The sequence below is a fragment of the Oncorhynchus tshawytscha genome, linkage group LG09 (assembly GCF_018296145.1).
Source record: "Oncorhynchus tshawytscha isolate Ot180627B linkage group LG09, Otsh_v2.0, whole genome shotgun sequence".
NCBI lineage: Eukaryota > Metazoa > Chordata > Actinopteri > Salmoniformes > Salmonidae > Oncorhynchus > Oncorhynchus tshawytscha.
Window position 1 is genome coordinate 74,595,230 of NC_056437.1, and position 15,137 is coordinate 74,610,366.

Here is a 15,137-nt window from a genome sequence, read left to right on the forward strand (position 1 = left end):
CATAAAACACACGGTAACTGAATGCCTGGGCATGTACACTGACTCTTACTATGCATTTTCAAACTAGGTTTGATTATGGCAGATATTAAAACAGTAACTACAAGACAAGTCTAATCAAATCAAATTGATTTATATAGCCCTTCTTACATCAGCTGACAGCTGATATCTCAAAGTGCTGTACAGAAACCCAGCCTAAAACCCCAAACAGCAAGCAATGCAGGTGTAGAAGCACGGTGGCTAGGAAAAACTCCCTAGAAAGGTCCAAACCTAGGAAGAAACCTAGAGAGGAACCAGGCTATGAGGGGTGGCCAGTCCTCTTCTGGCTGTGCCAGGTAGAGATTATAACAGAACATGGCCAAGATGTTCAAATGTTCATAAATGACCAGCATGGTCAAATAATAATAATCACAGGGGGTTGTCGAGGGTGCAGCAAGTCAGCACCTCAGGAGTAAATGTCAGTTGGCTTTTCATAGCCGATCATTAAGGTCTGGAACAGATAGCACATTCGGTGAACAGGTCAGGGTTCCATAGCCACAGGCAGTTGACATGTAAAGAGGAATAGAAGAAGCAGATGTTCAGGATATTCAGGATATTCATATTTTGATTCATATGTTGCCTTGGTGAGAGTAAGTTGTTTCTCTGCTGTTTTTGCTGTTGTTATGTGGAACACAAGAGTCGCAGATCGTGTCATGATCTCCCGCACCTGTGTTGTGAAACCAGAGCACCACAGGCTGAGAACGCGCCAAGCCGGGAATTTCCCACAGCGTGACTCACCGCTACTCTTTAGAGGGCGCATGCGCTCGCCAGCCAGAGAGAGGGAGAGACAGAACTAGAGGAAGAGAGAGAGCGACAGAGCAAAGGATAGACAGTTGGAACCACATGGCTCAGTGCTCAGATGCCACCTGGTGTCAGATATGCCAAACCACAGGCACAGATACAACAGGGAGGTTTTGCCAAGTCACCTGCTGCCTGTATATTATGCTATAAGCCCCAGATTCATTCCTTCCCCAACAGCTGTTTCTTAATAGCCAACATGACTTGGATTTGACTATTTTTTTCCCCCTGGTTACCAGAACCTTGCCTCGCCTGCATAGCTACAGTGCTGCTAAATATGGCTGTCTCATCCCAGAATTATAGAACAACAATAACCAAATCCAGTATATACCCATAGATTAACGTGTGTGTGTGTGTGTGTGTGTGTGTGTGTGTCTGTGTGTGTGTGTCTGTGTGTTGCAGCGGACAATGTGTTGCTGTCAGAGGATGGGAGGGACACTTTTCTGTGTGACTTTGGACAATCTGAGAGAATGGACATCTGTGGACAGAGCCTAAGTGCATCCCAAGGAGGTAGCAAAATATGAACTCAAGCCCCCACTAGATGAAAAAGGGGGATACACCAAAAACAATAAAGTGTTTGACCTGGTTGTCATGTCTGAATGTATACTCTGTGTATGTGTGTGGAAGCAGATCTGAAGGGGACAGAGACACACATGGCCCCGGAGATTGTGAAAGGGGAAACCTGCCGCGGAGCCAAAGCAGACGTGTGGAGCAGCTGCTGCATGTTACTGCACATGCTCAATGGCTGCCAGCCCTGGACACGATACTACTCCCGCCCACTGTACTTCAAGGTATCATTCAACACAACACCACCCTGTCTTCACACTTGACGTCTGACACATATGTAGCTTTTGATGTTTAAAAAAAAATATTAGGCATCCGATTGGATTGAATCTTCGTGTCGTGGATTGATTGTTCATGTGGCTATGGTTACAGATAGCCAATGAACCACCGCCTCTGAGGGAGATCCCGCCCGATTGCAGTCCCTTCACTGCTGATGTCATAAAGGTGGGGCTCCAGAAGGAGCCCACCAAGAGGGCCTCCGCCTCGGAGCTCAAGGGAAGAGCAGCCAGAGCTCTGAGAGAAGGTGAGGGTGTAGCACCACCACTGTTTTTAGATCAGTCCTTAGATTTTATAACTGACTAACTAACCTACTGTGTGTCTTTAGTGGGAGGACTCAGCAGCCCCATTAGAGGGTCCTATAAGGAGCCCCTACAGATAGATGACAGCCCCAGCCAGTCTAGCCAGCCCTGGCCACCCTTTAGCAGAGACACCTGCTCTGAGGAGAGCCCTGAGCTATGGCTGGAATCCATGAACCCAGGGAGCAGGGAGCTGAACAATGATGAGGAGGAGGAAGGCAGTGAGGCAGACACAGAGGAGACAGCCTCACCTCGCTCTCTACTGACACAACTCCATGAATGGCAAAATCCCAAGATGGCCGACATCACCTCCAACGTATCGGAGCTTGAACTGCGCAAGCTGGAGAGAGGTAAGGGTTGTTGAAACATTCTGTGTGTTTGCTATCTGTAAATCTGTGTATCTAAGTTCATTTTACTTGATGTATATCTATGTGTGTCTATATCAACTCAAGTCAACTCTTCTGTTCTTACTGCTCCTCATCTGTTCGTCTGCAGAGTTCTACCTGACCAGTCTGTCTCAGCTGCACTCAGCAGAAACCCAGGAGCAGCTACTGTCCTGCCTGAGCAGCAGTGACTGTTACTCCAACAGGGACTTATGGGACAGAAAGGTAGCCCACCATATAAGCCTGCCTTACCTGACATGTTAGATAATATGAACAGCTGTAGTGTGTAATGTGTGTTCTGTGGGTTGATATATGGGTCTCTCAGGTCACATTAATCAGCCCATTCACGGTTCTCCCTCTCTTTTCCCTGTCTCCTTCCTCCCCTAACTACAGGACTCTGGCCGTTGGTCCATCAGCCCAGGTGACGACCTCAGCTCCGGTGTGTTCTCCTACAACAGCCAACCAGACGGACAGATTCTCAGTATGGACTGGCTGGTTCACCAAAGCCACCTGTCTCCACCCCGATGCTTTGAGGGTGAGCGACATCTCGTTAGCTGACCCTGGAAGGTGCTACAGCTCAGGATGTTTAGATAAGATGATCATGTCATATTGTTTCACACTGGATAGGACCTCATTCCCATAGCGATATCACTCATGCTGAGAAAGCATGTGCAGTGCACTCATGTTGGCTGTTTCTCTGCACTGTGATTGGCTCAGGAGTTGACGTCTGCATCACGGGCGTAAATGGGCAAAGCATCCGGATACGAGAGAAACGCAGGGTGAAGGTGGGCCACATTGCCACGGGGATCAGCGACCAGGTGAGTGAGGACTCATGGTTGAGTTTTCAATATGCCTCCCCTGACAACAAGTCGTGCACAACCATATTTTCATTTTGATGCTCTTGTCCTTTTCACAGGCGACTACACACAGGCCTTCATTACACCACCTGTGTATCTCTCTCCCCCCTAGATCTCTGAGAGGGTGTTCACCATGGAGACTCAGGAGCGGGAGCCAGTGGCCCATGATGAGGAGGTGCAGGACTCTGGCCTCCTGCTCCGCTGTGTCCCTGCTCCTGACTACTGCCAGGCCTGGAGATGGAGGGTCAAGGAGGGGGGTGCTGGAGACTCGTGACTGAGCCATTAACTCCCCCCACTCATCGGTAGCAGTCTCATCAAGCATCAGGACTGTGAACTCACTCTTGTACGCCTGTCTCAGTATATCCTGCTTTTTATCAAACTGTGTGTTATGTCTAATCCTTGTTAGAATCGTACCCTTTCTTTCAATTTTCGCCTAAAATGACATACCCAAATCTAACTGCCTGTAGCTCAGGACCTGAAGCAAGGATATGCATATTCTGGATACCAATTGAAATGAAACACTGAAGTTTTTGGAAATGTGAAATTAATGTAGAATATTAACAGCAGGGGTTCAAATTTTAGAACCCAGTTCCGACATTGGAGTATAAAAATGTATTTTTTTTTAAACAAAACTATGCTCAATTTTATCTCTGGGACCCTCATGACAAATCAGAGCAAAGATTACTGAATGTAAGTACATTATTTACCTTCAGAGGTGAATGTATGAAACCAGTTGCCATGTGTTTTGTTGTTGTGCACTCTCAAACAATAGAATGGTCTTTTTTCACTGTAATATCTGTAAATGGACATTGCAGTTAGATTAACAAGAATTTAAGCTTTCTGCACATAAGTGTTTGTCCTGGATAGTTGGATGTTACTTACGTCATTCTAGGTATGTTAGCGGGACACTAATCCCGTAGAGGATAAAATCGACAAATGTCATGCGTTTCTTATAAATGGATATCCCTGTACATTACAGGAGTGCACACACACACGTGTGGTGTTAGTATTCTCTTTAGAGAAAATGGTTCATGTGAATAAGCTACAACTGCCTTCTCAAAGTAAGGTATGGAAAGTCCAATATTGTAAACCTAGCATAATTTTATACACCGAAAACGACAGCCCTTTTCTAGATTTCGCTAGAGCACACCCAACAACAGCACTGAGCCAATAAGATGTGCACAGGGCTGAGATGTTAACCTTACAGGAACATTGAATCATGTCATGAAATAAAAGCTGTACTCTGTGGAGTATTTCATATCAATTTGCTGATCAAGAGGAAAGATTCAATCCAACTACTACTGGACACTGTTTAAATATGCTCCCAGTTGAGAATTAGGGTACAAGCAAGGCAGTAGTTTTAAATTAATCTCATTCACACCCCACAATCTTGTCACAGCCTAATAAGGATTGCAATCCATAAAACTTTTTTATTTTATGTTCATATTACAACATACAAAAAAACAAACAAGTGTCACTGCAAAAAGATTGGTTTTGGGGGACAAGAGTTTTACAAAAGATATAGAAAAAGTGAATATCAAAGCAATTTATTGTAGAAAAGAAGAAAAAAGGACCAAGGCACTGACAACTTAAAAGAAATAAGAAAGTTTCCTTATTTAAACACATTAACAAGGTGTATAAAAAGAGCATTTGATTGTAAAGGATTATGGTATGGTCTGCTTTTAAATAGCCCACCATAGAATACAGTACTTTGAACACTATGCTGAGAGAGAGGTAAACATCTGTGAGAGAAGGACAGTGCTGTGTGTCTGCAGTAGAAATGTGCGCACACACACGTACTTGGAACATCTGTTGATCCTATGATCACGCGTAAATAATCACAGACACACACCCCAAAATGCATACTCCAGCAAAGAGATACCATGAAGAGAGGGAGGAAGAATGATCAGATGGGAAAAAGGAGACTCAATGGAAGAAAAGTGCAACAGAAATAAAGCACAGGAGGAAAGCATAGCAGATTCTCATGGCTGACCTGGGGGGGGGGTCATTAGACTTAAGCAACAAAATGTCATGCAGCGACTTGTTTGTTTGCAAGAAATAAAAAAATAAATTAATTAAAAGATGTGCCCTGGCCGAGTCTCTACACATCTCTTTCCATCCTTCTCTCCTGTGTGTGCGGTCAAGAGCTGCTCACATATTTCAGCGTAGGGAACAGAGGCAAGAAAAACCTTGAATCTGACTCAATCCTTTGCCATTGATGGATGGAGGGTGGGAAAGAGTGGTCCAAACGTTGCTGCTTTTCCATCCCCAACTATTTTTCCTCACCCCGAAACAGTTCCCATTTACCCCCACATGTCTACCTCTACTACCCAGTTTCCCCCAGTCTTATGTCCCCCCCTTTGTCCTTTCTTCTCTTAGGCTCTCCTCCCCCTCACATCTTGCGGATGACCAGCACAGTAGTAAGAACTCCAGCGAGGAACACCCCCACGGTCTGCCAGGTGGGAGTGCCAAAGTAGGAACGGATTCCCTCCTAAGAATTAGGAAGAGACACCATTGTCTTCAACCATCACCACAATTTCAAAAAGACATCTGTAAAAAACATGTCAATGTGGGGAAAGCACATCTACTGATTCCTTACCCAGCCACCCTGATCCCTAATCCAGTTGATCACATGATCTCGCAGGTAGTCTGTAGCCCAGCTGATAATGGTTCTGATGATGTCGGGGACCTTGGTCAACAGAGCCTGAGGAGAGAAAGACAATGCAGTCTTATTGCACAACGAAGAAGCCAACTCATCCCAAAACGTGTAAATTTCAGTTCCATTCCAAGCGCTGCGATTTACAAAAGTGACTCTATTCCGACTGATGAGCCCTGTTTCCTTTGTCTAACAGAGGACAAGAGAGCACGAGAATGATTGAGAGAGAAAGGAGAGCCAAATAAAATACTACCACTCTCCACCCTCACCTTGATGACCAGCCGACAAGCAAAGTAGAAAAGTGCCACCACCCTGCCCCAGTTGAACTTTCCATCAGAGAAGATCTCACGGGCCACTCTCATAAAAACATCATGGCTGGGCTGGAGTGCAGTATCATTTAACATACTGAAGGGGAAAACAAGAGATGCTCTGAGTATTGTACAAATTCCAGAGGTCAATTTAAGCAAAGTCCCTTTCTAAGTCCTTGATTTAAGATACCTTTGGAGTTGTGTATTGCCATCCAGCTCATCTCCAATCTGCTGCAGGCAAAGGGCCAGTTTCTTGTGGTTGGGGTCACACAGCTCACTCCCGCCCAACTGGGTCCGTGTCACTGACAACTGAGTACTGCTGTCAGCATGGCGAAGAACCCGCTCGTAGATGAAACTGCGAAGAGAGGGTCCCGGCTAAACAACAAGCTAGTATATTTTGATCCTTGTCTGATTAATCAGGCTGTAACAAACAATTAACTGGTACAGTGGGGAGAACAAGTATTTGATAACCTGCAAAAATCGTCAGTGTTTCCTACTTACAAAGCATGTAGAGGTCTGTAATTTTGTATCATAGGTACACTTCAACTGTGAGAGACGGAATTATAAAACAAAAATCCAGAAAAATCACATTATGATTTTTAAGTAATTAATTTGCATTTATTGCATGACATAAGTATTTGATACATCAGAAAAGCAGAACTTAATATTTGGTGCAGAAACCTTTGTTTGCAATTAGAGATCATACGTTCCCTGTAGTTCTTGACCAGGTTTGCACACACTGCAGCAGGGATTTTGGCCCACTCCTCCATACAGACCTTCTCCAGATCCTTCAGGTTTCGGGGCTGTCGCTGGGAAATACGGACTTTCAGCTTCCTCCAAAGATTATCAATTGGTTTCAGGTCTGGAGACTGGCTAGGCCACTCCAGGACCTTGAGATGCTTCTTACGGAGCCACTCCTTAGTTGCCCTGGCTGTGTGTTTTGGTTCGTTGTTATGCAGGAAGACCCAGCCACGACCCATCTTCAACGCTTTTACTAAGGAGGTTGTTGGCCAAGATCTCGTGATACATGGCCCCATCCATCCTCCCCTGAATATGGTGCAGTTGTCCTGTCCCCTTTGCAGAAAAGCACCCCCAAAGAATGTTTCCACCTCCATGCTTCACGGTTGGGATGGTGTTCCTGGGGTTGTACTCATCCTTCTTCCTCCAAACAGGGCGAGTGGAGTTTAGACCAAAAAGCTCTATTTTCGTCTCATCAGACCACATGACCTTCTCCCATTCCTCCTCTGGATCATCCAGATGGTCATTGGCAAACTTCAGGCGGGCCTGGACATGCGCTGGCTTGAGCAGGGGGACCTTGCGTGCGCTGCAGGATTTTAATCCATGACGGCGTAGTGTGTTACTAATGGTTTTCTTTGAGACTGTGGTCCCAGCTCTCTTCAGGTCATTGACCAGGTCCTGCCGTGTAGTTCTGGGCTGATCCCTCACCTTCCTCATAATCATTGATAGCCACGAGGTGAGATCTTGCATGGAGCCCCAGACTGAGGGTGATTGACCATCATCTTGAACTTCCATTTTCTGATAATTGCACCAACAGTTGTTGCCTTCTCACCAAGCTGCTTGCCTATTGTCCTGTAGCCCATCCCAGCCTTGTGCAGGTCTCCAATTTTATCCCTGATGTCCTTACACAGCTCTCTGGTCTTGGCCATTGTGGAGAGGTTGGAGTCTGTTTGATTGAGTGTGTGGACAGGTGTCTTTTATACAGGTAACGAGTTCAAACAGGTGCAGTTAATACAGGTAATGAGTGGAGAACAGGAGGGCTTCTTAAAGAAAAACTAACAGGTCTGTGAGAGCCGGAATTCTTACTGGTTGGTAGGCGATCAAATACTTATGTCATGCAATAAATGCAAATTAATTACTTAAAAATCATACGTGATTTTTGTTTTAGATTCCGTCTCTCGCAGTTGAAGTGTACCTATGTCAGTAGAATGAAAATACACACCAGAACCATATACCTTGCAGATCTCTAAAAAGTCTGGTAAACAATATTTCCCTGTGGAAATTTTGTCTCAAATTTCGAGCATCTGAAGGACAAACCGCACAGACAACCGGTAATGCAAGTATCAATGAAAATTGATTCAACATTCTGGCTTGTAAGGAACATTTACATGATTTGGCACTCCAATGTTTCAGGCTATATCTACCAATTAAATTGTGTATTACAGCCTGATTAAATCAGACAAATGTGAATAAAGATCTAATTCAAGAGTAAACATGAAGGTATACTCACTCTGTCAGTAATGTTCTTCCCAGTTCTAGTACCTGATCAGTTCCATTACCTGAGAACACAAAGCAGCACTGGAGTCAGTACTACCAGGACATAAACCAAGGGCAGGTAGAGGCAATTTAAGACCATGCCAATGTGTGGGTAGTCTGGCAAATACTGAATTCTTGAAGTCCTCCTGACTGAGTCACGTGGGTAGCGTCAGCCAGGCTAATGTATGCGTGTCTGTCAAATCGAAACTGGGCCGTCATAAAATATGATGTAATGTTCTAAACATGTTTGAAATGTGACACACAAAGATATTCTTGAACAAGTAGCTACTGAAGTATGCATGTCTCATGACCAGTTCAGTGTGACATTAATTCATGTAAAACAGTTAAAACACCAGCTGGCTCATTTTCAGAAGTTGACTTGTCAGCTGACATGGTCCAAGATGTACTGCAGTTAGGCTAGTTGTCTATGATGTTTCTGGAATGACAACAATTAAGTACAAAGACTCAGACTGCCACATCTGGCCCTCCCACCCCTACAGGAGGGCAGCTCCCACTCAGCCCAGTCCAAGCACTTCTGTGTCCTAGCACCCTAACGGTGGAACCAGCTTCCCCCTGCCCATCTTCTGAAAACCAGTGAAACCCTACCCCTTTAAAGAGTATCTTAAATAATCGCACAGCCCCCTACTTTAGAGGGAAAAATGTACTTTCCTATGATTGTGATATGTGGTTGTCCCACCTTGCTATCTTAAAATAAGTACATAAGTACTAACTGTAAATCATTCTGGATGAGCTCGTCTGCTAAATTACTAAAATACTAATTAAAAACACAGCTACCTAGCACTCACATACTAATCTAACTAATCAGTCTGTAATACACAATTGGTATATACAGCCTGAAACAAATGCCTGCAAAATCATGTAAATGTTCCTTTCCAGAATGTTGAATAAACTTTAATTTAAACTTACTATACCGATTGTCTGTGTGGTTTGTCTTTCACCTGCTCGAGATTTGAGACAAAATATCTCCAGGAAAGTGTTGTTTAACAAACTTTTTAGAGAGCTGGTAGGTACAGTTTAAGTCAGAAGTTTACATACACCTTAACCAAATACATTTAAACTCAGTTTCACAATTCCTGACTTGTAATCCTAGATTAAAATTCAATCTCTTAGGTCAGTTAGGATCACCACTATATTTTAAGAATGTGAAACGTCAGAATAATAGTACAGAGACTGATTTATTTCAGTTTTTCTTTCATCACATTCCCAGTGAGTCACAAGTTTACATAAACTCAATTAGTATTTGGTAGCATTACCTTCAAATTGTTTAACTTGGGTCAAATGTTTTGGGTAGCCTTCCACAAGCTTTCCACAATAAGTAAAGTGAATTTTGGCCCATTCCTCCTGACAGCTGGTATAACAGAGTCAGGTTTGTAGGCCTCCTTGCTCGCACACACTTTTTCAGTTCTGCCCACACATTTTCTATGGGATTGAGGTCAGGGCTTTGTGATGGCCACTCCAATACCTTGAGTTTGTTGTCCTTAAGCCATTTTGTCACAACTTTGGGAGTATGCTTGTAAATTGTAAATGAGAACTTGTTATCAACTTGCCTACCTAGTTAAATAAAGGAGAACAAAAAAAAAATGCTTGGGGTCAATGTCAATTTGGAAGACCCATTTGCAACCAATCTTTAACTTCCTGACTGATGGCTTGAGATGTTGCTTCAACATATCCACATCCTTTTCCTCTCTCATGATGCCATCTATTTTGGGAAGTGCACCAGTCCCTCCTGCAGCAAAGCACCCCCACACCAAGATGCTGCCACCCCCATGCTTCACGGTTGGGATGGTGTTCTTAAGCTTGCAAGCCTCCCCCCTTTTCCTCCAAACATAACGATGGTCATTATGGCCAAACAGTTCTATTTTTTGTTTCATCAAACCAGAGGACAAAATTACAATCTTCGTCCCCATGTGCGGTTGCAAAACATAGTCTGGCTTTTTTTAATGGCGGTTTTGGAGCAGTGGCTTCTTCCTTGCTGAGCGGACTTCCAGGTTATGTCAATATAGTACTTGTTTTACTGTGGAAAGAGATACTTTTGTACCCGTTTCCTCCAGCATCTTCACAAGGTCCTTTGCTGTTGTTCTGGGATTGATTTGCACTTTTCGCACCAAAGTATGTTCATCTCTAGGAGACAGAACGAGACTCCTTCCTGAACGGTATGACATCGGTGTGGTCCCATGGTGTTTATACTTACGTGCTATTGTTTGTACAGATAAACGTGGTACCTTCAGAGGTGTTTGGAAATTGCTCCCAAAGCTGAACCAGACTTGTGGGGGTCTCCAATTGTTTTCTCTGATGTCTTGGCTGATTTCTTTTGATTTTCCCATAATGCCAAACAAAGAGGCACTGAGTTTGAAAGTAGACCTTAAAAAACATCCACGGGTACACCACCAATTGAATCAAATGATGTCAATTAGCCTATCAGAAGCTTCTAAAGCCATGACATCATTTTTTGGAATTGAAATAATCTGTCTGAAAACTAGTTTGTTAACAAGAAATGTGTGGAGTGGTTGAAAAACAACTTTTAATGACTCCAACATAAGTGTATGTAAACTTCCGACTTCAACTGTATATGGTTCAATACCAAGGTAAAGGTTGTTTAATATAGGATATTCGCTTTACTCGTCAATAGCTATTGAACCAAGCATGCAATGACAATTAAAATGTTCTAAATCAGATTTAGGATGGATAATAATCCAGAGCATTTTCTGTATGAATTTCAAATTCGGTTCAGATTACAATCTTCAAAAAGATGTAAGATTTACACACAAAAGTTGTCGATTGCTCTCCATCCTCCCCTGATTAAGAATATAACGTTACAATACTCCATGTCATGGCATGCTTGGTTCAATAGCTATTGACGTGTGAAAACCGAATATCCAAAACAAATGTTTGGGCTGTATATGTAAATACCAATTAACTGTTTATCACATACAGGCTTAAAAGCTAGCTTGATGAGAAAAGTAAAAAAGTTAACTTGAACACTTTTCCCCCAGTTGAACAGCTAGAAAACAATAATGTAGCTTTCCTAGGTAGCTAGCTTACCCAGTCATGTGTACGGGCATGTTTCAGAGATGGGATGGATGGGTGTTATGTTATGTTGCTCGTTGACTGGCTAGCTCGACGCGGCTAGGTCCAACCGACAACAAAAATCAATTATTTAACAAGTAAGCTAAATCGTGACAAATACTTTTCCTTCCGGCTCACGATAATTACGATATCAGTACCACGGTTCCGTATCGATTGTGTTTATCATAGTCATGTCACTTACCTGAATCGCCTCCTCCCGACAGCGCTGCCATCTTGTACTAAGATTACTTTGAGTCCGCGTCCGCCTGCAGTCATGTGACATATGTTTACAGTACCAGAGGAGTGGCTTCGTTTTGCTCGTTCACGAATTCCAGCTTGCAAGAGCACTATGTAGAAGGCCAATAATATTTATGAGTAGCCAATTTACAAAATACTTAAATTACAGCAAGTTTAATTAGCAATGAATACAAATACTTTGACACAAATGGAATCCAACGTTCCGCTTTTGCCTTGCCCTTTCTTAAACGTCATATCCTGTCCTTTCTGACTTCTGTCCGTCACGCGCATGCTTAGTTCTCTTTACGACTCGGCTGGCAAAGAGGGCGGACGCACAAGTACGTTCAGCAAAACAGCGTGGCGAAATGAATGTGATTTTTTGATAGAAAAAAAGTATCATGGCGTACAATAAATAGCCTCAGTTAAGCGGAAAAGCATGCGATTGAAATCTCAAAGTAGACTGGGCCCTTAATTGTTTTATGGTTCCAGGCCCGGTGCTGTGTGGAGCGCGTTGTCGGAGATCCAGCTAGGACGTTTGCTAACTTGGCCTTTACAGCATTGGGCGTATGCTTCATCTGTAGTTTATAATCAAAGTATACTGATGTATACTGATAATACAAAGTATACTGATAATCAAAGTATACTTTATGGCAGAGTTAATAACTGAAACATGTCATTGCTAGATAAATGAATGCGCGAGAAGCACAGTCCTTTTCGAGCGGAAATCTCGTTACCGGGATCAAATTCGTCAACATCCGGTTAAATCAGAGCGCGCCGAATACAAAATCTTAAACATCTAACATTCATAAAAATACAAGTGCCTTACATCGTTTAAAAGATGAACTTCTTGTTAATTCATCCATGTTGTCAGATTTCAAAAAAGGATTTACGGCAAAAGCATACCATGTGATTATTTTAGGACAGCGCCCCACTTACAAAAGCATTAAACATTTTCCAACCAAGCAGAGGCGTCACTAAAGTCAGAAATGGCTTTAAAATAAATCACTTACCTTTTGAAGATGTTCCTCTTTTTGCAATCCCGAGGGTCCCAGCTACATAACAAATGGTACTTATGTTTGATAAAGTCCTTTATATCCCAATAAAGTCAATTTAGTTGGTGCTCTTGATTCAGTAAGCCACCTGTTTCTTTTGTTCAAAATGCATACAAATGAATCCCAAAGGTTACCAATAAACTTCGTCCAAACAACTCAAACAGCGTTTCTAATCAATCATCAGGTACCCTAATATGTAAATAAATGACACAATTTAAGGCAGAATATTACGTTAATTACCGGAGATAGATAATGATGTACACACTCTCACTGACGTGGTGCCAAAATGGGAGCCACTTAGAAAAACTACAAATTCTAGCTAACTTTTTCATAAAACAAGCCTGGAACACTTTCTAAAGACTGACATCTACTGGAGGCCCTAGGAACTGCAATCTGGAAGGTATTATTTTGATATTCCCATAGGCAGCCATTATGAGTGGTGAGCTCAAATAAAAAAGATATTCCCAGATGGATTCTCCTTGGGTTTTTGCCTGCTATATCAGTTGTGTTATATATACTCACACATTATTTTAGCAGTTTTGAAAACGTCAGTGTTTTATATCCAATTTTACCAATTATATGCATATCCTAGCTTCTGGGCCTGAGTAACAGACAGTTTACTTTGGGCACGTCAGTCATCCGAAATACCAAATACTGCCACGGGCCCACAAGTTAAGGTACTGAAAAAGCCTATAGCCCATAGTTTAGTTTATGCTATATTGGCTGGCTGGCTAAACTCAGCTGTCTACTTTCTCAACTTGTGGATTCCAAATGTCATGGACTTTATACGGCTATTGTTTTTAGCTACCTAGTTATTTTGCTCTGCTTTTGATTATAGCTAGCTCTGACTTTTCTTAACTTTCATTATGGTCAGCTTCATAGATAGTAAATCTTGCTAGTACATCCTATCCGATCACTGCTTCTCTGTAGTCAGGTCTATTTCAAAATGCATTGATTTACCTGCAAATGGTGTTTTTCTCACGATGGTCTTCCTAGCCTATGAGGTTCTGACGACACTGCCTAATGGCAACACTGATGCAGTTATAGGAGGGCTTTTGGCATCCATACTGAACAAAAATATATATGTAACCTGTTGGTCCCATGTTTCATGAGTGGAAATAAAAGATCCCAGAAATGTTCCATATGCACAAAAAGCTTATTTCTAGAAAATGTTTAAACTTGTTTAAATCTAAGGATTTCACCTTTGCCAAGATAATCCATCCACCCGTGGCATATCAAGAAGCTGATTAAACAGCATGATCATTACATAGGTGCACCTTGTGCTGTGCACAATTAAAGGCCACACTAAAATATTAAGTTGTCACACAATGCCACAAATGTCTCAAATTGAGGGAGCTTGCAATTGGCATGCTAACTACAGGAATGTCCATCAGAGCTTTTGCAAGAAAATGAAATGTTAATTTCTCTACCATAAGCTGCCTCCAATTGTAGGGAATTTGGCAATACGTCTAACCAGCCTCAACTGCAGGCCACGTGTATAACCATCGTCTGAGACCAGGCAGATTTGCAGAGAACCTAACATGTATTTTGTTTCTACAGGCTATTGATGGCATTTACATGGACAAGAAATGCCCCTTCACTGGAAATGTCTCCATCCGTGGTCGTATCCTCTCCGGTTAGTCTTTACATTTCCTTGCTGTTTATTGTTTTTGATTTGGATGTAAAACAGTCAGCTTTGGTTCTCACTTTACTGCAAATGATGTTTTTCTCACGATGGTCTTCCAAGCCTTCTGGTTATGACGACAATGCCTTATGGCATTACTGATGCAACGACCCAAACTCCCTGCTCACCCCATTCAACGGTCTACTCCTATCCCTAGATCAGTGCTTAGATGTATTCTAAGATTGACCACACATTGACCTGATTCTGCCTTTTCAGGCGTGGTGACCAAAATGAAGATGCAGAGGACCATCGTCATCAGACGTGACTACCTGCATTACATCCGCAAATACAACCGCTTTGAGAAGAGGCACAAGAACATGTCGGTCCATCTCTCACCTGCCTTCAGGTAAGAGGATCTCTGTCCTACTGTTGAGCCTTTCCAACCTCTCTTCCTTGCATGTGTTTTTTCTGACCAGGCTGTATCCAATAATTGGCTGATTGTGCCTTTCCTACTGCAAGGATGGCTGTCACTCACTGTTGCTCTGAAGTTGCAGTTCTATTAAATCAGATTTGATGTTGGCTGCAAATGATGTTTTTCTCACGATGGTCTTCCAAGCCCATGTGGCAACACTGATGCAGTTGTTATACCAAGAAAAGCACAGCTTAATAATGGATCGATCCATAAA

General features: G+C 42.8%; 3 protein-coding genes, 2 non-coding genes and 1 pseudogene across 9 annotated transcripts in view; 5 read left to right on the forward strand and 1 right to left on the reverse strand.

The window, feature by feature from the left end:
* LOC112226021 (mitogen-activated protein kinase kinase kinase 14) overlaps nt 1–5,298 on the forward strand; it is a 22,282-nt gene extending 16,984 nt beyond the window's left edge. The window contains 9 exon segments of the mRNA XM_024390207.2: nt 1,237–1,344; nt 1,465–1,625; nt 1,771–1,921; nt 2,003–2,323; nt 2,469–2,581; nt 2,750–2,891; nt 3,074–3,174; nt 3,326–3,466; nt 3,468–5,298. Of these exon segments, the coding sequence (XP_024245975.1) occupies nt 1,237–1,344; nt 1,465–1,625; nt 1,771–1,921; nt 2,003–2,323; nt 2,469–2,581; nt 2,750–2,891; nt 3,074–3,174; nt 3,326–3,466; nt 3,468–3,491 (1,262 nt within the window). The 3' untranslated portion in view covers nt 3,492–5,298.
* LOC112245989 (rRNA methyltransferase 2, mitochondrial-like) overlaps nt 1–15,137 on the forward strand; it is a 227,643-nt gene that overhangs the window by 36,061 nt on the left and 176,445 nt on the right. The gene's annotated exons all lie outside the window — the stretch shown is intronic.
* Nucleotides 4,745–12,027, reverse strand: LOC112225734 (apoptosis regulator BAX). 3 transcript variants are annotated; one of them, XM_042327429.1, is made up of 6 exons: nt 11,741–12,024; nt 11,515–11,598; nt 6,368–6,532; nt 6,139–6,274; nt 5,813–5,917; nt 4,745–5,704 (listed from the first exon to the last, which is right to left on the reverse strand). In XM_042327429.1, exons 2-6 carry the CDS (start codon nt 11,532–11,534, stop codon nt 5,606–5,608), a joined length of 525 nt encoding a protein of 174 aa, XP_042183363.1. In that variant the 5' UTR covers nt 11,535–11,598; nt 11,741–12,024; the 3' UTR covers nt 4,745–5,605. The 3 variants fall into 3 exon arrangements, with proteins under 3 accessions (XP_042183363.1, XP_042183361.1, XP_042183362.1); XM_042327427.1 differs by lacking the exon at nt 11,515–11,598 and adding an exon at nt 8,426–8,474 and having other exon boundaries at nt 11,741–12,022; XM_042327428.1 differs by lacking the exon at nt 11,515–11,598 and having other exon boundaries at nt 11,741–12,027.
* LOC112243044 lies at nt 13,789–13,872 on the forward strand. Its single transcript, XR_002952559.1, has one exon. It is a non-coding gene; the product is annotated as a small nucleolar RNA SNORD35 (small nucleolar RNA).
* LOC112226358 lies at nt 14,540–14,622 on the forward strand. Its single transcript, XR_002949728.1, has one exon. It is a non-coding gene; the product is annotated as a small nucleolar RNA SNORD35 (small nucleolar RNA).
* On the forward strand, nt 15,033–15,094 carry LOC112226348 (annotated as a pseudogene).